Below are 23744 nucleotides of genomic sequence, written 5' to 3' on the forward strand. Positions count from 1 at the left end.
AACAGACACTTTAGTTGAAGGAAAATTCGCCCTGGTGTGGGGTTCGAACCCGGGACCACAGCCTGTCCGGAACAGTCGCCCTACCAACCAAGCTATCCAGGACGGCTAGAAACTGTTACTGCAACCTCTTGTCGTCCTGGTTAGCTTAATTTGCAGAGCCGCTGCCCTGGGCAGGTGGTGGTCCCAGGTTCGAACCCCTCACTAGGGCGAATTTTTCTTCAACTACGAAGTCTCTGTCGAAGCTGTACAACTTTCCACAGTACCCTTATGGCTGTGCTTGAGTGGATGCTACTGAGTAATCACCGCCGTGGTGGCTCAGTGGTTATGGTGCTCGGCTGCTGACCCGAAAGACGCGGGTTCGATCCCGGCCGCGGCGGTGGAATTCCTTCGGAGGAGAAATTCTAGAGGCCCGTGTACTGTGCGATGTAAGTGCACGTTAAAGAACCCCAGGTGGTAGAAATTTCCGGAGCCCTCCACTACGTCGTCTCTCAAAGGCTTAGTCGCTTTGGGACGTTAAACCCCATAAACCAAAGCAAACCAAACCAAGCTACTGAGTAATCTATTACTCCCCCCCCCCCCCCTCCATAGTGGAGTAATGACTCCACCATGGGGGATTTTTCCCTAAAAAATTGGGCGCATAATAGAGCTGCACCTGCTGCCCATTGTGTCGCAGCAGCGTGTGCTCGATTTTTAGCCTTTCCTGAGTGTTTTCTGAGTCTTCCGAAAAGCTTCATCTCAGGAAGTGAGCCCCAAGCCCTCTCGGGAGTGGTTTCTTCCCAGCTGTTAGAATTTCTGAACTCTGCCGGCTCGTGCTCACAGATGCACATATATTGTAAGAGCGCCTTGAAGGAGCGCTTCTGACACACATAACCGTCAAAAACACCAAGTGATGCCGCTAACTGTATCTCGGTGCACGTAGACGTGACTTTGAAGAATTTATTTAGAAGTTGTATGCAATCAACGATCGTAACTATGAGGCGTGAGCGAAAACTGCTTTCCCCGTGGATTAGCAGCACCAGATAACATGTACAATATGAACGAAATCCTGTGCGTTTACGATCAAGTTACTTCAGAAGTTAAGCAACTCCGTTCACTTAAGAAGTTACTTCAGAAGTTGCTTCAGAAGTTAAGCGACTCCGTTTGCTTCATCACTAGTAACATGGTTGGCTGATGAAAGCGGCCGTTTAGTAGGCAGGGAATGGGGCAGAGAGACATGTAGCGTTGCTGCAGAAAAATAAGGCGTCATAAAGTTCGAATTACGAGCAAATAATTTAATATTTAATGATATTCGCCAGCGTCAGGCCGCGGAATTAGGCGAACTGATTTCCCGCGCTGCCGGCGCCAGCCATACACTGATTACCCCGAAAAACAAGCGCTGTTTTTGTACAGAGATTTCATGAAACGATAAATCAAAGCGAGGAGTGCGGTGTACGTCCACAGATTCTCTCTCGCGCGCCTAAATAAATAAACCGTAGCCTGTCTACAAAGAAACCTCGCAGCCGCTTTGGAACAGACAAATCCTCATCCGTCATTATTAATTTTCGTCATCTGTCTTCATAGTGGATGATAGCTGTGTTTTATCTTATTTGTCGCAATTACGCAAGGAATAAGGGTGCCGTTCAAGTCACGGGGAAACAGATTATCGTTTATTTTTTCTTGTTTACAATAACCGCTGGGGAATCACGGCACAACTCTAGAATGATTAAAATTAATGTTAGAAAACACACCCGCCACAGCAAGTGTGTGCGTGAAGGCTGCATTTTACTGCGCGGCTTATGTGATCGAGGATGGAAGCGGGTGGCGAGAAGCCTTAAGAAGATAAAAGCAGATCGGCAGACTTAGGCGCGTCTACCCTGACTTCAAACGAAAGAGAACCCGAAAAAGAAAAATAAATAAGCAGGAAGATCCAGTAAAAGGAGACTAAATAATGAAAGAAAAAAAGAACAAAGAACTTCACGCTGCCTCTTCAAACAAAATCGAGAAAGATTAAAGTTTCGAAGGGCTAAATCCTGGACGGAGCTTTTGTGCTTGGGGAGAAAGGCGACAAGAGATTGGCACGATGATCCACTTTCAGCGAAGGGCCACGGAAGCCCCACAGGATATCCATAAAAAATCAGAAAGGAGAGGTTAAGCAAGCAGATATTGATATAAGCAGGTGTTTGTGAGATAAAGACTTTTTGATGGGCTGCTTGGACAAAAAGAAATAATGTTACGTTCCAACACAACTCAACACGAAGCAGTTGTTTTTACGATCGCTGGCCTCAATCTCACGCTGGACCATAACAGAGCAGCTAGTTTTTCGTGCAATAAGTCAGTTAAATGCTATCCGTCGCGATGCGCTTGTGTAGATTACAAGGAGACTCACCTACTAGAAAAAAAAAGTTTTGTGCTTCCAATCGTTTTTGTATGACGATGTAAAACTAACTACTATAATTTCCATGTTCGTCTAGTGAGCCGGAGCAGTGCTCTTTAACTGTCGAATTCACATCTTTGCGCTAATTAATGGCCTCTTACTTTGTCTCTGCAAGTCTATAACTACGTGCATCCACTGATAATTCATACGATCTTCAGGAGAACAACATGACGGCAGAAATCACTTGCGAACAAAAAGTAAAAAAAAACAAGCCCTTGCAGATGCCAGGACGTTTTTGCGAAGAGTTCAGTTATAATGGTTGGAGATTTGCTTAAATCGTCGCTAAAGCATTCCTCACTTCGTTCTGGTAATAAAGATAAATTCACAGCAAGCGTAGCAGGTCCCTACCGGGTGCCATATTTTGCGATTTCTTTTTCTGCATGTGCGTATCATGCGCCATTATTCAACAAAGAGCAGCATTGGCAGAAACAGGATCCGGTCGTCAAGTTCTCGTTGTTCTTCCTGCATTGCAATCAGGCTAATACTTCTGTTTCTTGGGATCGGCCAAGCTGTGGTTACGAAAACAGATTCATGCCTAACATTTCTGGACAAAAGCATTTTTGGACGGGAAAGAGTTTATGAAAGCAATTTTTTCATATATCCTCGCCAGACCAGAGTTCGCCCTGTCAGCGCTAACCGAAATGCATATCTCAAGCCTCGGCGTTTCCATGAATGAGCACACAAAAACTGGCAGCCGTAGGCCCAACAGTTCTTCCCTTATAGGTTATCTCCGTGACCTCTGATACGGGCCTCTGGGCGTACAGAAACATTGAACATTTTATGACGTATATTTAGTTAAATACATATTATAATACATATTACAAAAATTCAAATTACAAGAAATCTAATGTATTACGGAAGCCAACAGTCACGGAAACCAAGGAAAGAAGTGATTTTTTTTTAAATTCCGTGACTGTTTTTGTGACTGTTGGCTTCCGTCATGTATGTCATAACGAGTCCCTCTTTTCTCTTCCTCTGTCTGCTCAAGAAATCTCATGGATAAGCGCGAGCGACAAGGGAGCTGTTTAGCCTAGGGGAAGGGGGGGGGGGGGGGGGGCAGAAATCTGGTTCAGTCATTTCCGCTAACTTTGGAGGCTGCTCAGAGCACGCACACTGTTTCAACATTTCTTAAAGGATGACTACGTGACGTGAGGGAGTGCTTCCTGACTTCCAATGGCATTTAGGCTGCACGAGTGATGCGTGCTTTAACTAGTCCGTAAAATACAAACGCGCATTATAATGTACGCGGGGTCTGACTAGCATATTGTAAGATTTCACTATAAAAATCAATATATCTGCAGATCTCCTATCGACAGACTTGAATTTTTTTGATATTGACGTTTTTGCTATCGTCAAAAGCATTCCGCATTGGTTTTCTATGGGAATCTTGACTGCTTTATGCGAGCGGTAGAAAAACTTTAAAAGAAAGATTTTGATACAGATCGGAAGAACGCAAATTACCTCAAATATTTTCATAACGGTACTTTATAATACTACAAGATTGAAATTTTTTTTCCAAGAATGTTGGATATGAATACGGACTTATCTCTACAAAACATTTGGGCATAAATGACAAACATATGTCCACACAAAGCTATGACCATTACAAACAGCTGTAATGAAACAATTAGTGGCCTATTACGCTAATGTGAAGCAAAAGGCAAGTATGCGTGTGTAGCGAGAACAAACAGTCGCGAGCAGAAAAGATTAGCACAATGACGTCACCGGAGCGGCGAAAATCTCACCGCGCGGCTGGCGCGGCGCCGTACTTTGCGAACACACCTGACACTTCTGTTACGAGCGTATTCATAACACAGCGCCAAGCGTCGCTACCTGCGGCTCCGGTGGCACGTTCACTAGAGCTAATATTTTTTACTCCCCACTGTACAGAACAAAGGAAGGACTAAAACCGGCAATAAGCAGAAAAGTCCAGACGAGAAAAAGAGGATTAAATGCTTCTTGTTTTCTTCAATCGCAAACACTAGTACAAGGGTACAAAAATACTGCCTGCAACACGGATGAAGCAAAAAAAAAAAAACTGTCTGCTCCGACCTGTCAGTGCCATACGCTTTATCACAACTCGTTGGCAAATAAATTCCCTCAAAACAAGAGGAAGGTTGGAGAGTGGTAAAACAGAGGCGCTATAGTATTAAGCTGGCAGCGCTATTCAGACTGCGCCGCAGAACATTTTCTTTTTTTTTCTGCGCTCGTATCGCGAGCTGTCTATGCCGTCGGCACACGTAGAATTTTTTTTTTCTCCCTACGATTCGGGCTAAGCAATGCACTCAGTCGAAAGTTAATGTCTTCCCCGCCAGTTACACTGCCCTTATCTTCGTATTATTTCATTGCACTTCAGGTTTCGACGAGATGTCGTGACCAAATACGCCGCATCCCTACAGATGATTGGAATTGAGTTTGCACAGCGCAGAAGCAGGCGCAATTAGCCCTCGCAAGGAAATCGTCCCGGAAAACATAAGCGCGCCAGCGCAAGGGTGCGAAAAACTAGGGAGACCACAACTGGACGCTGGGGGAGGGGAAAGCGACGCCAGCCAGTGCGAGTGGCGATAGAAAGGAAAAAGGGAAGGGGGAGAAGGGGCCGCATCCTTTCACGACAACTGTGTCCGTGCACCTCATTACGCACCGTTGCGAGTTCTCGCGAGGCACAATGAATAACGAGCCGAGGGAGGACTGCTTTGTCTGGAGGAGGCTGACGGAGTGCAAACTTAAGACGGCTAATGATGCTGGGCGCGCGCAGCGCACGCGCCAAGCAGCGTCGTCGACGGAGGGAAGGGGCGCGGCGGACAAAGTGTTCTTACCTAATGAGGAGAACAGGGATCCGTAGCTGCTTTTTCTTCGTTTCTTGGTCTGCCGCACTTTCTTGAACACGTGCCCAACTGCAAGCGAGGCAAGAAAAACGCGCTCGGTGAACCACTCGCTGACACTTCAGTCCGACACTTCGACGTGCAGAAAAAAAAAATTGCGGTCAGCAAAGTGCCCCCTGTTTGATTAAGCCATATGGATAAGAACTACTAAGTTCGCCGGCCGCAAAAAAAAAAAAAAAAAGTGCGATTCGATTTGCAGGCTCCACCGCTCCCTCCTCAACAGGAAGGGATTAGGCCTCAAGGCAGGGGGCTCAACAGGTGAAGTAACCTTTAGCTTATTTCTCACGCCATCTCGATTCTCAAGGTAACGATCTCTTTAGTGAAGCCCGCAATGCATTTTACTTCGAGGTCTGCTAAGAGTGTGGTGTCATACAAGATTTTTACAGAACGCATTCGCACTGTTTTACACTAGCGACAGAAGTGAAGAGCTTAGTGCTTGAACCCTTGGAATGGAGGTCAACAATTCCTGTTTTTATGCATGGCTGTGCAGGTAGGAAGCGTGGAGCATGTGCAGCTGCCTTTCTCATCCCATCGTTGAATGTATCTTGTGCCATCCGACTTGAGACGGCCGTTTCCTCGAAAGTTTGCGACGGTGGCGCCACTGATATGGCCTTAAGTAAGCTCAAAGATTTTCATGCGCTACCCGTCGGGATACTTTCAGGAAGCAAGCCAGCGCTCCGGGCACTGCAGCAAGGGATTTTCCGTGACAAGTCTTATGCCTTACTCTAGGTATGCCCTTGAGCAAGGTCCGCTGCGTAACGTTTCGAGATGGCCCAGCTTCGCTCGGACCCATGGAGAAGCGAGCACTGCCTAGGCGAGCGGTGCGCTCTTCTTTAAACCGCGGCCAAGCCACCACGTCGCTAGGGTTCTGTACAGGGCATTTAAAAGACCGTCCATTTGGGCTAGATGGTGCATATTGTTTGAGACTGGGGCTAAAGGGAGACAGACACAAGAAAGACCGACGCAGGATAGCGCATGTCCTGCGTCGGTCTTTCTTATGTTGGCCTCCCCTTAGAGCTATTATTTTCTGTCTAAATAATGTACAGGGCGTATTTCACTGATTTAACCTTTTCACGTTCGTTTTCGTACATGTCCGGCGCTGCAGACGCGTCCCATATAGTTACTGCCGTAGATGTTCGGAGGCGCCCGTATGTTCCAGCGCCATAGTGAAAGTAGGCGCATGAATACAGGTTCATTTTCACCTACCCCATGAGTTCTTTTATTCTGAAGCATTAATTAAAAGAATAAACCCCATGATACTTTTCTTAGGAAGAAATTTGACCGTCGGAGGGTTAAGTTTTTTTGTAAAGTGGGTTCCACTTTCAAAGATGGAACAGCTTCTTAATAGCGGAACAAGATGGCCTGAACTGTGATCGGGTTTGTTTTTTTTGTCTTAGTGTGCTTTTATTGTTTTTGCAATAACTTGGGAAACCCGGCCAATAAAACCCAGCTTTAAGTCAGTGCCACATATGCGCGTTTTATCAGGCATCTAACTGCGCTCCACAATCGACATGACGGAATAATAATTAGCGACAGCGTAATTAAATTTTTTCCTGTAGGGCTCCCCTGACAGTTGTGTTTTTTGGACAGCAACTTTGCATAAACGGCCTGACAAGAATTCTTCTGACGCAGCCTTTCAAAAGCCACGAAAACAAAAAAAAATGTTGTTATGGTGTTTGTTTTTTTTGTCTTGTCGCGCTGCCACGGGCGCGCGTGTTGTGGTATGCACGAATTTTGCCGTATGTTCCTGAGGCGTATACCCTGCAATCCCTCCTCACGCTTTGTGTAAAACCCTGCAAAGGAAGATTCTCTAACTAGCTCGCAGCTTCTAATTTTATGTAGAACTCCATAACCCCAGAAACCGGTCGGCGTAAATGGACCGCTGCAGCAAGCGAACATTTGGTTGTAATTGGTTGTAAATGGTCGCAAATTTCCACAAAACCCTAGCTGTAAGCAAGCCATTTGAAGGAGTAAATATTTCCTAAAAATCGTCGCATCAATTTAGGTTGTGCTTCCTTGGTAATCCAGTTCAGAGAACACCCTTCATCTAACATTCGGCACTGAGTGCAAACGTTTTTTTTTTTTTTTTTGTGAGGTTCCATACTGATTCATAATATAATGGCGCGAATACGCTTTAAAAAAGAGTCGTGCAGTATTAAACAGGCATCGCATTTCAAAAGATTTCAGGGGCGCTGGATTTATAAGGTGAACCCCTAAATGCGAAAATACGAAGAGGTCAAGCGAAACTAACGAACAATGAGTGTATATTTTCTGTTCACGATTCGCAGAGATTGTTTTGGAAACTCAGGCATTTCCTGCGAAAACAACACATCCTCTTGACAGCGCAGACTAAGCCCGTGTAAGAAAGTGTTTCACTCACTTCCACGCTTCCACGTCGGCAAATTCCTCTGCCTGCACAAAGGTCCAAAACCATGACCAAACTATGCTACTGAAAAGGACTGGAATTAAAAAAAAATATTAACTTGATAAGTTATACGTCACATTCTTGAAGTGAAGAAAACAAATTATATTCTTGCTAATGGCGCGCCAGAGTTACTTTTCAGCGCAAACCGGACAAAAAGAGGCCGGCGATGGCTCATCCGTGTGAGGTAAAAAATATCCGTTAGCTTAACTTCAACCAAGCAGTTAGATGAGCGTGAACTAACGATGAAGGGTGCAGAATAAAATGGCTGGCGGTGGCCTAACGTTCCCGAAGGGTTCGCGAGATGTTCGAGCGGTCTTCCTCAGCAGTGCGCCTTTTCTTTGTGATGAGCCACAGATAATCAATAAGATACGAGGCTGATATACCACGGAGAACACTGGCGTTTCGTATCGGCAAAACGATTAGGTAACGATGAGGGTTGGACAGAGCTAAGCGGCACGGCAGCACAAGGAACTCCCTGCCTTTGCTCTCGTAGTTGTTGCCCGGAGGTCTTGACGGGTTCCGATTTCCTCCTATTATGCTCGCAGCCTTTTTATTGCACTGAAAGCAATCTAGAATGTGCTGCAAGGAAATAATAAAGGGTTCAGTATTTTACAGCCGTGTGTAGGGATACCGGCCAAAGTACCCCCCCCCCCCCCCCCCCCTGTTCTCTTTTTTTTTTTACTTCTCTGCACCTACTGACAATGTTCATGCCTAGCGAGACCAGTGCGAGCAAACATCTTACTTCGTAGCGTCCTATAACCGACGCTTAATTCCAGACAGTTTTCAGGTCGGATAAATCTCAACTTTAGTTTATCTACCTCCCCTCTCCCCCTCACCCCCGAGTGAGAAAAAAGATACACAAAATATATGGGCGCAGACACGCGCATACTGCGTGAACTAAAACGTCGACGATGCAAGAAAACACTTCTGTCTACTTGACCGCAAAAAACCCTTCATTCAGTTTGTAGGTCATGTTAACCACACTAGAACCATTTTAGTTCAACTTCCTTCCTGACCACCGCCGCGGTGGCTCAGCGGTTATGGTGCTCGACTGCTGACCCGAAAGACGCGGGTTCGATCCCGGCCGCGGCGGTTGAATTTCTTTGGAGGAGAAATTCTAGAGGCCCGTGTACTGTGCGATGTCAGTGCACGTTAAAGAACCCCAGGTGGTCGAAATTTCCGGAGCCCTCCACTACGGCGTCTCTCATAGCCTTAGTTGCTTTGGGACGTTAAACCCCATAACCAAACCAAACCAAATCCTTCCTGACCTGAATGTCTATTTCCTTCCTTGTTGGCCCTGGTGAAATTATAATGACAACTTTTCCTTATTGCATGCTGCGGTTCTCAACATAGTGAACAAAGTCGTGTAAAGCAGCCTTATCGCTGCGTGTACACGTCTCCAGCTCCCGACAGCCCCAGAGTCCACCTTGTGATGCGGTACTTCGAAACACCTCTACCCATCTTATTCAATTCTAGGTATTTGCAATCTGTTTCCTGAAACTTGTTTCATTTTTTTTCCCCGCAAGCCTATCGTTCGAGTTCTTTTCAATGCACGGTACAACGGGCACAAATTATTCATCCAAGCCAAGCTTCTTTGTTGGGTTCCCAATCCCCTGGAAAGGCCGAGGACCAGACGAGGCCACGGTGGCTTAACTCTGTCGCCAATTAACTCCCTTTCAACTTGTCCCAGAGGAACGCAAGGAAGCGGTGCTGGCCAAGCTACAGGAACGAGACGTTTGCCCCTTGGATTAAATGAATCAGGATTATGATTAAGGTGACTTTAATAATTTGCAGCCCATTTCTAGAATTTTTATTGCACTTGGCCCATTTAACGCTGGGTTCATAGTTTGATTTGAAGCATTAAGGAACTTCACCGAAAATCCAAATGAGCACAGCAAACGAAGGTTACTGAAGAGAGTTAGAATGAAATATTCTAGGAGAAAAAGCGTTATAAACGAATTCGAGCGATTTATATAGTTGTTTTCCAAGAATTTTATTTTAAAAAGTGGACAACTGGACATCCATAAATAACTAAAAAAGGAAAGAAAAAGAACGCAGCAAAACTTCGTGTGCATCGAGTAAGAAATCGACATGATCTGCGTATGTTATTTGTTCGTGAGTGGCTTCGACTAGAATTGAGTCGCTTTTTTTTTTTTCTCCATCGGTGGTCGGCCTGAGTAAGTAGAACAGACTACCCCCGCCGAAACCGACGTTTCGGTGTGACGCATAGAACAGAATATACCTGCTGTCGCGTAAGAAGCATAGTTTTTGCCAATTCATAAATGGCTAGCAAATCTTTAAAAGTGCTATATTCGGGTGTTAGTTTTTAGGCGAGTGTGTTTGTTTCACGACGAGTGGATATCGTCTCCAGAAAGCTTTTTGGCCGAATAAATGGTCCTCGAGGGGGTTATTTTCAAGCGTGAACTGCGGATATTTCGGTCTTTATTACAGACAGCTCGTATGTGACAAATGTTTTTCCAAGCAAAATATGTTGTATGTCAAGTACGCCGGAGGCGTCCAAACTATCTGCGGCTAATATGAGCATCTATAGCTTGCGCATAAATCAAACAAAATCCGTGCATAGTTTCTTTTTTTTTTTGCATTATACAGGGTAACAGAACTGACACTAATGCAGTCCTCTCCCTTTACCTTGGCCTGGTACGCTCCTATAAGCTCACGGGCTACTTTGCTTTTGCTCCTGCCTAGAATCCTGATGCTCTTGAGCCGTGGCTGACAACCCTGCTTGTAATGCAATGAGCCGGTAAGTTCGCTCCTTCTATGTCTCGAATTGGCCGCGCATGCTCCCCTGCGCGTTAATTCACGCAGCGGCCTGTCTGGCCAGTATACACGCGACCACACTTGAGCGGGATTTGATATGCTCAGAGCGCATGCTCAGAAAGAAGGCCACGGTTGTGCCGAATATGGACAAAGTCGTCCACAACATGAAAAAGTGGCAAACAGGCATGGCGCCCGCGTGGTTTTTTTTCAGCGCCACGAAATCTCGCAGGATTATGTCCGAGGATCAGCAACGAAGGAGCTCGACGAAGCGGATGTGGAATAAAACATGCCGAAACATTTGTCAAATGGGCCACGGGCGTGGTATATCAAATCCCGCTCACGCGTGGTCGCGTGTACGTTAGCCAGACAGGCCGCTGCGTGAATGAAGGCGCAGGGGAGCATGCGCGGCCAATGCAGAACAGAGATGGAGCAAACTTTCCGGTTCATTGCATTACAAGCAAGGGTTGTCAGCCACGGCTACAGAGCATTAGGATTCTAGGCAGGAGCAAAAGCAAAGTAGCTCGTGAGCTTATAGTACCACATCAAGGTAAAGGGCGAGGACTGCGTTAGTGGCACTTTTGTTACCCTGTATAATACGAAAAAAAAAAAATCTTTCTGCGCTGATTTTGATGATTTGTGCGGAGGCTTGATTTTCACTGTCTCCCCTCTTTTTTAGGCACGTGTGTACAGGTGCCATCAAAAGTAAATAGAAGGCAATATTAACGAAAAAACTTAATCACTGCCCGCTCAATTCATGCATCCTTGAATAATATCTGCAGAGTAATTGTGATTGTGCGAATTGCACTGTCCACCAACAAACACGGACCATTAGCTTTAGATTTAAAGAAATTAACATTTTTTGACAAAGTCGCCTTCCATTTACTTTTGACGCCGACTGTACACTGCCTACATACGCTGTATTGAAACGAAGAAAGCCAGTTGACAGTTTGCGCTCTCTCCAACTTCATCGTCTTTCCTGTGTTCGTCTTTTATGGGTGGGCAAACCTTCATTAAGAATAGCCATGCACCGACTCGCCTACCAAGAAGTTCTTCTAAACAACCATGTGGTACTCCCATCGGATGTGTTGACTGCTAGAATCGAGGTCGCAGTCAGGATGAGTGCGTAGAAGCTCATCTCAGTGTCGGTGCCATAGCACGATACCTTCAGATGCTTGCAATTTTACAATGCAGGAAACATGACCCTTCCATTTTACGCTTCAGCGTATATCTAGACGCAGAAATTGTGAGCGCCCAGGGTGGTGGGTGTGCCACTGCGGTTTTTGGAATGCCCCTTTCCGGTCTCTGTACACTCTTCAACGGCTTGCAGTCGGCGATAAGCCTGAAATTGTGCCCATTCAAATAACAGCGAAATCTCTTGACGGCGAAAGTGAGTGGGAGCGCTTCTTTTTAGCTGACTGTACTTTTGCTCTGCATCTGACAATGTTCTTGAGGCGTATTCCACAGGGCATGTGGCATCTTCGGGGAAAGTGTGGCACACAACAGCGCCAACTGCGTATTGGGACGCGTTTTTCCAGGTCATTATGTGCAAGGATATCTGTGTCGATACCAATGGTCTCTTGATGCTTTGAAAAGCCTTCTTGCAAGCCTTGGCCGACGACCATGGTTCATCTTCTCGGAGAAGGTTATAGAGTGGGTGTGCCAAAGTTGACAGTCGAGGAAGAAACTTGCTGTGGTAGTTTATGGCTCCCAGCCGCGAACAAAGTTGTTGCTTATAGGTAAAAACTGGTGCCGCTATGATAGCTTCTGTTTTCTATAATTAAGTATGGAGCTTGCTGCACTGAGTTTATGACCCAAATAGTTCGTTTCGGAAAAAAAAAAATGCACACTTTTCAGCCTCCACTCGCACGCCCCTTTCACCCAACTTTTCCAGAACTGTTTCCCAGTTCTGATGATGCTCTGCTCTCGACTTTCCAGTCACTGAGGTGTCGTCCTTACACTATGCGACACGCTTTAGGCCTTTTAGCATTGTATCCATTATTCCATGAAAAATTTCAGGCGTGGAGGAAACACCAAATGCAAGAGAGAGAGAGAGACACTTTGTTTAGATAAGGCGACTTATAGCGAACAGTCTCTTGTCAGTGTTGATTGTGAGCATGCGGCGTGAAAATTCAGCAATAACAATGCGCTGGTAGGCCTTTAAGTCATTATTTGAAAATTCTTAACCTCCAGCCAATACAGCGAACAATTCTTCCACACGTGGTAATGTACAGGGTCGGTCAAAAGTTTCCAGGCCACAGGGTCAGCTTTCGGGCACTATAGTCGGACAGTTAGGACACCCTTGAAGCCAAAAATCTCTATAGAGGATAGGAGAAGTATCATTTTCTCCTCTAAAACTTAGATAGCTTTATTGCCATCATATGTGACAGGATATCACACTGAAAAGCAGAGCCTGTGGCCTAGGAACTTTTGACCGACCCTGTACATCGCTCAGTACCGATAATCGTGTTCATATTGTTTTGTAATCGTCACACAGGCGAATATTTCCATCTTTCTCGTCTACTAGCACTACCGGTGTTGCGAATTGACGTTCGATTTTGCCCAAATCATTCGTATTCGATTCGGTTTGGAGAAAGTGTACTATTCGCGCACCGCTTCTTCCTGGCGTCGCTACTCGGGTTCACGATGGACACCTACGAGCCACCGGTTGTATGCGACAGCCTATAGCACTCTCCACATCTCTGCTCACGTCAAAACATGGATCACGTCAGCTGCTGCCGTGGGAAAACGTCCAGGAACGTGAGTGGGTTCCGGCGCATACAGACCGTTCGCATTTCAAGGCAGCTTAACTGAACAAAGGCTTCAAGTCGAAGGGATATCTTTTTAACAGCGCTATTTCATTTCAGACCCGAACCGCACGACACGAAGGCGCAGTGCAAAGCCTTAAGGGGAGTTAACGCAGAAAATTGGGGTTTCATCGTTTGCCGTCCTTTTACCGTGGGTTCGCGCTCAGCGGCACAGGCGGAGAATCGTTCTCGACGCGTATACGAGGACGACATGAGACGGAGGAAGAGACACGGGCTCTCGGGCTCGGGCGAGTTTATTTGGAGCTCTCGCTGCACCGAGCGTGCTTGCGACTGCTTCAGAAGCGCGAAGAGAACACAGAAGAAGCAGCAGCCGGCAGGCCGCGTCGGTAACACAAGTAAAACAAGAGGGGGGGGGGCCTCTGGGCGTACAGGCCTTCCGCTGTTGTAACCTGCACACGTGTCGACGTCTTCATCCTTTTCCTCTCTTCCGCTCCGTTCTTTTCGCTTCCGTCGTCTTGTTTATCCCGGTGCTTCACGAGTGTGTGATTCGCAGCTGGGCGCGCGCGCGCACTCTCGCTGGCCCACGCGTGAGCTTACATTGAGCCTCTCGTGTTGAAGTGGGGCCTGTTCCCATCAACGCAGTGGGTCTTGTACACTTGTGTTTTTTTTTTTTTTTTGCTTCTACGTGGTCGAACTCACCTGCCCAACGCGAACACCTTTCGGTTCGCAATACCCTGCGGACGCGAGGAGAGAAAAGCAAATAAAACGATACATTCGACGCGTCATTGAAGACCCGGTCTCAATATTAAACAGTGTAGGACATGGGTTCGCGTCGTGTCGACCCAAATAGAGTTAGTACGACAAGCAGCGCGAGTTTCGCCCCTGTCGGGCTGCAGGCGGAAAGTGGCACACAACTCGACCTCTGACCTTTCGTCTCAGTTAAGTGAAAACACCCTGGAGCTGGCGCTACGAGAATCCGGCAAACTTTATTTGCGGCGGAAAAGAAAAATATCGGACAGCTGTTCAAACAGACGCCCAACTGAATGCATCCTTTTCGACAAAGCGTACGAATAATGCAGACGGCAACATCTGCTGTGGTCGCATAGGGCTGTTCGCGCCATAAAAAAGAAAAATCTGGCTGAAGCAGAGCACAAGGACTTTTGCCAAGAAAAAGTTGTTTACCACACAACGTCTATTTTCTATTTTCTAACGTCTATTGCTATTTTCGTGCCAAGAATTTCGTACATGCCGACTTGAACGGCACATGCTACTGTTAAGGTGAAGGTTGCGCAAACACGGGAAAATACACAAAGAGGAGACACAAGAGACACACACAGGCGCTGTGTGTGTGTAGCGCTTGTGTGCGTCTCTGTGTCTTCTCTTTGTGGATCAACCAGCGTTAGCGCAACCTTCACCTTAACAGTAACATGTACAACGAGGCCTAGCCGAAGTTTTATTGAACGGCACAGATATAGAGGTAGTCTTTTTTGCCCGCACGCAGTCTCATAACGCAAAAACATTAAGGAAAACATATTTCAAAGCTTTATTTAATAAAATTACAAAGGTGGCACAAATTAAGATATAAAATGTCTGTATTTCATTCGTTGAATGTCAATACCGGCGGAAGAATTTTTTTTTTTTTGCGATATCTGTGGCATCACAGTTGCCTATATGCTAGTAGACACAGCACAGCACGCATTTTTTTGCAATACTGCACCCATGAGGTTCAAGACGTTCGCGCTTTGGAAGCATATAGTAACATTGAATTTGTGCTAGAACTGCGTATGGCATGTTTCTCTTTTGAACAGTTCAATATCATTCTTTGATACTTGGAATGGCCATCTTAATGGTCTTTAATTTTACCGGTAAGCCTCTCAGCACTGATGTCACTTTAAGTTTTCCGCAAATTAAACAATTAAACAAAAAAATTGCTTCAATCTGCTTTGGATGCGCGGAAAATCAAACCAAACTGCTCAGACAAACCGGAAAATTTTTATTGTAAATGTTCTGGCCCTCCCAATTAATATTCGTAACATTGACTGGCATACATTTCGATTACAGGTGTCATAAGGTAGTAAGAATAATAATAAAGAAAATGCCCGCTTCATTACAATGCTTGTGGACCTGATACATGTAGCGGCGCACTAGGGCAGAATAATCTTTCCACGGGCATTTTTTTATCTCGTAGTGCGGGACGCCAAACCACTGAACCGCACAAGAGCGCCCACCGGATATACAACATGAAAAAAAAAAAGAGCAGAAAAAAGCGACCTACTGACAACCGTTTTCCTTCCTAGCTGCGCTCCGGATCTCAGAGCCAGGCCTTTTCTAGAAGTACGCAGCATCGGAGACCATCAAACTCCATGCGTCGGGATACAATGCCCGCCCTTCTGGCTTGTTCATAAAACGGTCGATAACAAAAAGCGATGGTAGTGGGAGAATGGGAAGCACAAGAGGAAACAAACGACGAAGGATGAACAATAAACAAAAGAATCGTAAAATAGCGCCCCTCCCCCTCTCGACTTTTTCCTCAGCAGACGGAGCAGAACAGCCGCCGTAAAGAGGGGCGAAGAAAATGGTCGCTCTCAGACATCTCGGAAGAAACGACGGCGTCAAACCATCCGTAAAAACGGCGCGGAAGTGGCGCTGGAGCTGCGCCGGCGGTCATTGTCTGTGGGCGTGGCAGCACAAAGGCGGCAGAAAACGAAGTACGGAAAGAACAGAGAAGGAGGAAACGAATGCCGCCCAGAAGAGCAGCCAAGTCCGCCCGAAGCGAGACGAGAGCCGGCGAGGACGCAACGTTGTGCGTAAAAAGGAGAGAAAGGTCCTCCGAATATCTTTCTCCACGGCACTCCGCGACAGGTGATGACCGCACACCGCAGACCAGACCTATTTGCGCTCCGACTCGGCCCCAAAATCAAGCCAACGGTAATGAGTGTACGGGGCGTTTTGCCGTCGAGAGAGGAGAGAGATAGCGGCAGCCGCGCAGAGAAGGAAGAACACCTCTCCGATTGCCGCGGAGCGCTACGACCCAGAACATCCAACGATCGCGGCCTTCGCCGCCCGCGCTAAGTGCCGGCCGATAAGAGCGCCGCGGCCGAGAGCGCGGGGTTCCTTTTTATCCGCCAGACTCTCGGCGGCCCATTCGCTTGGCGCAGGCACCGGGCTCTGACAAGTTGGAAGCGGCGTCGATTGCCGCATCCTGTACACGCCGTGGCAGCCGACGTCGGGATTGATTGAATTATTGATTGGGAACTCCACGGGCTTCACCAAGCTTTTGCAAGCGCGCGCAGCCGGTAGCAGCGGCTGTTTGAACACCCCCGGCCCTAGCAGCTAAATCCCCGAGCCTGCGAGCAAACAGTGGGCGGTGCGGAGGGAGTCGGGCGTTAAAAGCGCCTCGCGGACTCGAGGCAAGAAGGCTGCTTGAAATCATCGCTTGCTCGTGTTGTCCTTTGAGTGGAGCCTGTTTGTTCGCTGCGACAGACGGCTTCGTGGAACCTACGAGCGTTCTCTCGGTTACACGTGTCGAATCTGTTGCTTTTTTTTGTACAAATTACTACTGGCGATATAAACAATGTACTGTGACAGCTGCACTTTAATTTGTGAGCAGGCTGATTTGATTCACAAGACCTACAAAGAAAGCATTCTGAGTTGCCTACGCAAGAAGGTATGAGGCCGTCACAAATTAAGCAATGCCATTCAGTGTTAGCTGTGGCCATTGAGTCGAGCAATTAAACGTAAAATGCAGCGCTTAAATTCACAAACTAGATAAGTACACCTGTGCTCTAATCGGAGCCAGTGCAACAAAGCCTGAATACTGCCACTGCCAAATCTTTAGCCACCATGAATATTTCGAGCGCATGCCAGTGTAGGCGCTTTTCCTGCGAATATTAAGTGTCTCAAGACGGCAATATTCCGGAATATCGACAGTGATTTCGCAAACGCGGAACTTTTCAGCCACAAGCCCAGTGTAGGGACCAAACCTGCCGCAGTGCGTGGAAAAGTAAATTTCAGACAGACCAGTAGCGGCAGCAGTATGGCCCATAGACATAGTACACTTTACTATATCATGCTTGTTTCACTATCTGCATTTTTCGCGCAAGCTGTGCTGTCGAACTTGAGAACGCTTGACAACGACAACATTTTCGACAAAGATACTGTAGCCGGTATAACTTTGTTGACCTCTGCAGCAAGCCTTCGAAAAATGTGGGCGACATTTACTCGAGTAGGCAAACAAATTAATTCTCATCTCTCTTCGTGGACAGCAGTGATAAACATTCCTATCTGCTGCCCGAATTCCTTATTTCTTTTCTTAGTCTCGACATCAGTTTATTTTTCAGCTGCACAAAGACATAAAAAAAAAAAGAACTGAGAAGCTGGAAGAAAAACGGAGGAAGGATGTGCATGCCAATTTCTTGCCGCGCCCTTTTCTTTGCCTAAACAAAAACCTGCCCTCTATTTTTACCGACCAAAAACTTTCACGCATCTATTATTTTTTTCATCACATATACCAAAAACGAGGTTCGAAAGTGAACTGGGTGTTCGTAAAGTCGCAATGGGAAAGGCCGCCGTTGAAGTTAAAAAAAACTATATTCGGGCTTGGTAGTGGAACCAGCGCAATCTCAGTGATTGATTGTGACTGATGTTTTCTTTATTCAAGGCGGCGGGGGAAAACAGGGTTCTTCGCGGATAAATAATGACGCGTATAGCACACACTTTCGGTCGACTGAGGGCTCTTCTTCTTTGCGTATCTGCTTTGCACCTTGGACCCGACGTCCATCTTTCTCCCAAAGACTGGCGGTGGCACAAAAGCCTGCATGCTGGGCTACATTGCGCATATATCACGTAGTCTTCACTGCGCGGTCGTTTATGGCACCGTGCTTGGCGATGTGCAGATTATGCTGCTCTTTTAATAGTTGGCAACGTTACCTGAGGGTCATAAAAAACATGAAGTTGGGTTAATGGCGTGGCGCTGGGGACTTATGTGGGGCATTTAAATGTGCTCCACTGACCAGCATAGGCTTGCAGATTTCGGCTTGTTGGTTGTCATTCAGGCTACATTGTGCACAATTACGCGGTAGCATTAAGGCGTATGCTATTAAAAAAACAACCGTGAAGTAGAGGATTGCGATTACTTACTTTTGTTTGCCCAATACTTGAAATTTTTAACTTCCGTCTCCTCGTCCACGTCATCGTTGTCGGACCCTTTGTTTCCCGCACCTGCGGAAGAAAAAAAGGAAAAAAAAGTTCATGAGGTAAAAGATCGAAGAAAATGCGTGCTTAATGTGCTAATGATGTAAGCCCAAAACTTTCAGACCGCTGTCGTTACTTCGTTGTCATGCATATGCAATGCGCTTATACATGATAACTGTCATTCTGTTCTTGAGCAGGAAACATCAAGAGAGTGCCATAACAGAATAGTTCTGCTGATAATAAACAGAACGACTGATTAAATATCGCATGTGAGAAAAACAAAGAAGAAACAGCAGGTCCTAGTCAGGCTTAGGGGTTTCAGGTTCGAGTAACCGTCAGACAAGTCTGCTTTTGCGTGTTTTAGGAACATATACTCCTGATCAAAAGTCTTCGCGCCACATGGTTCGCTTTTGAGCCGTTTGGAGTGGAGCTGATGGCAGCTCTGAAGCTCTAAATCTTTGCAGAGTGACGAGAGCCCTCAATCTCACCTTTTCAGGCCTTTTGGCGTTTAGGAATGCCGCAAAGGCTCAGCTACATGCACGGCTCAAAAGGAAACCATGCGGCCCGAGGACTTTGGCCGAGGACGTACTCGGCTTGAACACTTTACGAACACAATGCCTGTGATCGCATTCTAATCTTGCAGGCTCAAATTCAGGGCTATCATTCGAATAAAAGTGGTTCGCGGTAATCCATGCAAAGATTTTCTTTTTCCAGATGCATCCATTGCGTTTATTAGCAAAGATTGTCAGCAGTGCCCATGATTCCTTTAATAGGCCGAGCACTACAGCTGTTATAAGTAACTTTTAGGTAGGCAGTTCTAAGACACGTCGAAAAAAAGAGGTTTATACATTGACATCGATAGCGCTTAATTTATATTTCTCCGATTAATAGATATTAGTATTTACGCATGTTGCGCTTCAAGAACCACTTGCCATGGGCAATGACGAAGACAGTCTTCAAAGAGCACGTAAGAAATATTGGCTACAGCAACACGTAGGCCTTTTGCACTCAACAAAAGCGAGCAAACAATGCCGAAGTTCGTAAATGGTATTTCGCGCTATGTGTGACGAAAACGTTTCCGCCACCATTCACTCCTTTCATTTTTATGGAGCGTTACTCTCCGCGCACAGACTGCACGTTTCGGTAAAGACCGTGCCGACGCAGCACTGATGTGTTGTTCCAGCTGAATTCTCCTTTACTGACATCCATCCCGCTCGTGACGAATAGTGCGCACAGGTGTGAGGGAAGACGCGTACACACAATGGGGAAGACGCGCCCAGGAAACGCGCTTCTCCGTCCGACATTCTGTTTAGCCGCATTAGCCGCCGTTATCTCCATCGCAGATTCCATCAAAAAACGCTTACCAGCCGCCGGTCGTGCGCAGTCGCCCGATCGGCGACTGTGCACGAGAAACGATCAAATCGGCGACTTCTTTTCTCCCCTGATGACCGAACAGGGCTGACGATAAAAAAGCTGCGCAGTGGCTTCTCAACTCACCAGGCGTCGCCCAGTCTGCGGGACCGGACAAACCAACGACGAGAGGCGCGGCGGGCACTTTCTCGCCGGTTTGAGAACGGTTTTTCGCCGCGGTGGTAATTCGGCCGTTCGAAAGGAAGCAGCGCCCGAGTGTCTCACGCCTCGCATCGCTCCGGAAAGAATAGCGCGGGACGGGAGAGCCTCGCCGGTCTTCACAGATACTGCGCCCCCCCCCCCCCCCCCCCCCTCTCTGGTCCCTCGGTTCTCGTTTTTAAATGCACCATCATTTTCTTTTCCTACTTCTTTTGTTGAGCTTTGGAATCGCAGTGCGCCGTCAGCGCTCCACAGAACCACGGTTCGTTTAAACGGAATGGCTGCCGCTTTTCATACGAACTGCGTGGTCCTCCTTTGACGGTCAGGAAAGGGCCGGAAACAATGAGCACTCGGACTGGCCTCAGAAAGTCACGCAGCAGCTATGGATTGTTGTATTTCTAACGGGCCTGAATGAATAATGAATGCAGTGAAGTCATTTTCCCACCGCTAAGACTCTAGTCGATTCGCGCAGAAAATGCCGTTTCAATGAATAGAGCCAGTTCCGCACGTATCCGCGAATTCTTTTCCCCTCAGAAGGAAAGAACCTCTTTCCGTTAACCATTGCTAAAACCAAAAAGTTCTGGTTAACCTCTTTGCCTTTCTTTTCCCTCCTTAATCTGTTTCTTTTCCTCAGATCCTCCTAGGCGTCACCATCAACAGCGACAGTAGCGCAGTAGTAGCAGTAGCGCGTAGAAATATGCATGAGGATTTCGTACTGGCATATGTAAAACAATAGCAGTACAAATGACATAGCAACAAAAAAGAAATATGGACAAACTAGTGGCGAATATCAAAGCGCAGTGAGTATTTTGGGCACATAGTGATTCATGCTACACCACAATGCTAGCACTAAAATTTTAGATATATGGAATCAGCAAGAGATACGCCCTCCGTACTTTTGTTTCGACAATATCGCGTGACACAGCCGGCCGGAAAATAAGCCAACTCCTCATCGCGTAGCAAAGAGACGAAATCAGCGCTAGCCGCAGTGCCGTATCGCGGAGCGTAAGGACCTCAAAGCATGCTGACAGCCGCCGCGCAGGGTACGACCGCGGCGGCTCATTCGCAAGAGAATGTGCGAGGAAATTCCACAGCCATGGCGAAAACAAAAGCGATTTCGTCCACCGGTCTGTTACAGAGGGCTTAGGGCTCTCGGCTTAGTCGTGGTCAGCATGTGTCTTACTCCACAACGCCCATACTACCTCCACATGCACACAGTGTAGTCGGAAGTCGCCGGCAGGCAGCGCAGCCGTGCGCCTCAGTCTACCTCAGTCGCCGCTCACGCTTTGTGATGACTTCAGTTCGCCATACTCTACATCTTGAGTGGTATACGTCTCAAAATCTTCGCGCACTGCCGGTAAAGCGACGGGTCCCGCCAGCCAATTAGGCAAGCGAACGTGACTTTCTGCTCCAAACCGTGGCTGAGTCTTGCTTATGCGAGCAAGGAGGAGACAGCGCTGTGAACTCTCTTGTCTCTGGGCCCGTATCTGCGGCAAGGAAATTCCGCCGTCGTGTTCAAGCGTTCGCGATGCGTGCAATACATGTGAGGGGAGGGGGGGGGGGGGGGGGGGACACTGCAGAGAGATGCGCGTTTTATCGCTCCTCTTCACTGTCTGCAGCCAGCACAGCACTGCAAGATGCTAGTGAGACGAACGATGGGCGCCCAACGAGAGCATGTGCCTCCGTTTATTAAATAAATACTTCTGGAAGCTCGCCTGGAGCTTGAAATCGATGCTGATTACGTCACGATCGCGAAAATGTTTAGTGGGAGCTGCTTGTTGAAGGAGCCGTTTAGTCTTATTTTGCAAGTTTGTTGCAGCGCTTGTACTGTATTGTGCCGATAGCTTCATGAATGAAAATCAATAGCACGAGACTTCAACGTTTACGTGGCCTCTTTCAAACGCATTTCGTCGAGCAGTAATATTAACGAGAATAATGAAAGCAGCATCTGAATAGAAGCATTGGTACCACGTACAAACAATAAATGCACGCAGCTTGACGTGTGTCATAGTAGTCAAGGCCACGTTTTCTTTATTGATAGTTCGTTCTCTTCACCGTTGTTTGTTCTCTGACAGGGATCGTCGCAACGGCATTCCAATCAGCTTTAAATGGGCACCCTCCAAGCGAAGCAACTGTGTCGAACCCATTGCAGAAAATGAGCATGCGTAATCCGGTTCTTATGGGTCACCTATAGGTTTTGTTGTGTAGTCGAACCCATGTATATCGAATCCGGATAGTAAGAATTATTGGCTAAATCTAACATACATGTACATATTATACCCTTCGAAATCCTGCGGAAAAGTATAGGAAAGTTTCGCAGTATATCGGAATCCAATTTTGCCGGTCATTTGATGTTTCAAATGGCGCGCCGTGCCGGTAAGGAGTCACAGAAAGTACTCGCCGTTAAGGATTCGCCAACTATCGCACCGATTGCGGGTTTGACCAGAAAATATCGTGATTGAGCGAGTTTATGTACTTTCCTCAGAAGGTGTTTCTGAGCCCCTTTATTCTTTATTTTATTTAGAGTTATTCTGCCTTAGTCTTCGCACCTTCACAGCCGTGTCGATTCATGACGTCTTTATTCGTGTTTCCTGCATGACGCGAAGGGATTTTTTTTTCTAGTGGCGTTCATTCACTGCTGGCAGCGCTTCGCCGAGCCCTGCTTCTGAGCGTTTCGCTTTTAACGAACGCATCAGGGGCTTTTCGTTTTTCGTACTAGTCGCTATAAAAGAGAGAACAGACGGACTTGAATACTGGATGTCGTCGGAGAGCCCGTCTTTTCAGAACCAAATAACAGGCGTTGGGGTATGCTACAAAGAACAGAAGCAACACTAGCAGCGGACCTGGCCGCAGCGCGACCAGACATAAGGCGTCCAGAAGGCCTCCGCCGTTGGAAAGGGATTCGATACACTGCCTTATACCGTTGAGGACGATTAAAAGCCGGGAAGAGAAGGGGGGGGGGGGGGGGGAGGTGTGAAACCATTCCTAGTTGCGCAGAAGCGGCCAGAGCTGTATAAACTGCTCAATTTCAGGCATGGTCAAACCAAGTAACGGACGTCTTAGAGATCTCATAGCTTGGGGGGAGCTGGCAGCTGGAGTTGAACGCGAGTAGTGCGGGAGGGGGGATAGCGCCCTGGCGAGGCTTGCGGCAGCCGGCGCGCGTCCCAGTCGACCGAATCCGACCCACGCCGCCCACCGGCATTCATCGGAGCCCGGACACAATAATACGGCCATATCTGCCGGGCATAATTAAGCGGGCTCGCAATTAGTCCACGCACTCCGGAACGCTGACGCGCACCGCCGACTCGGCAGTTTTGAAGGCCACGCAGCGGCGTCCCCCCCCCCCCCCCCCCCCCCCCCCCACCCGGTCCCCCCTCGAGCGCGCTAGCTAGCGCCGAAGCACAGTAGAGGACGGAAGGGAGGGGCAAGTTTCTGCCTAATCGCGGCGTGGACACGCGGTTCGGATGGCCGCCAGCTCCCGGCCCCCGAAGAGCTCGCCCATATTGGTTGGCCCCGCAATAAGGGTCTTCGCAATCTGCGCTTTGCAAGTTGTCGAAGCTGCAGCCACGATCGCGTGCTCGGCTGCTCGAGCGAGCCGGTGTTCGTGGAGCTGAAAATTTCGAAATGAGTTTTGGGTGTCAACGGGGCAAACAAATGAGCAGGGCGCCAGGTAGTTTTGCAACAGGAAGATAATATATGCAGTTGTGTGTGCGCAAAAC

At 47.4% G+C, this 23744-nt stretch overlaps 1 protein-coding gene across 1 annotated transcript in view; it reads right to left on the minus strand.

Moving 5' to 3' along the window:
- Positions 1–23744, minus strand: part of LOC149350010 (Kv channel-interacting protein 4-like) — a 425036-nt gene that overhangs the window by 195792 nt on the left and 205500 nt on the right. Inside the window, exons 2-3 of the mRNA XM_089579016.1 lie at positions 18403–18483; positions 5230–5307 (exon numbers count right to left, since the gene is read on the minus strand). Of these exons, the coding sequence (XP_089435142.1) occupies positions 5230–5307; positions 18403–18483 (159 nt within the window). The remainder of the gene's footprint in view (positions 1–5229; positions 5308–18402; positions 18484–23744) is intronic.

Source organism: Amblyomma mixtum, chromosome 3, assembly GCF_055824585.1.
Source record: "Amblyomma mixtum isolate Tamu chromosome 3, ASM5582458v1, whole genome shotgun sequence".
NCBI lineage: Eukaryota > Metazoa > Arthropoda > Arachnida > Ixodida > Ixodidae > Amblyomma > Amblyomma mixtum.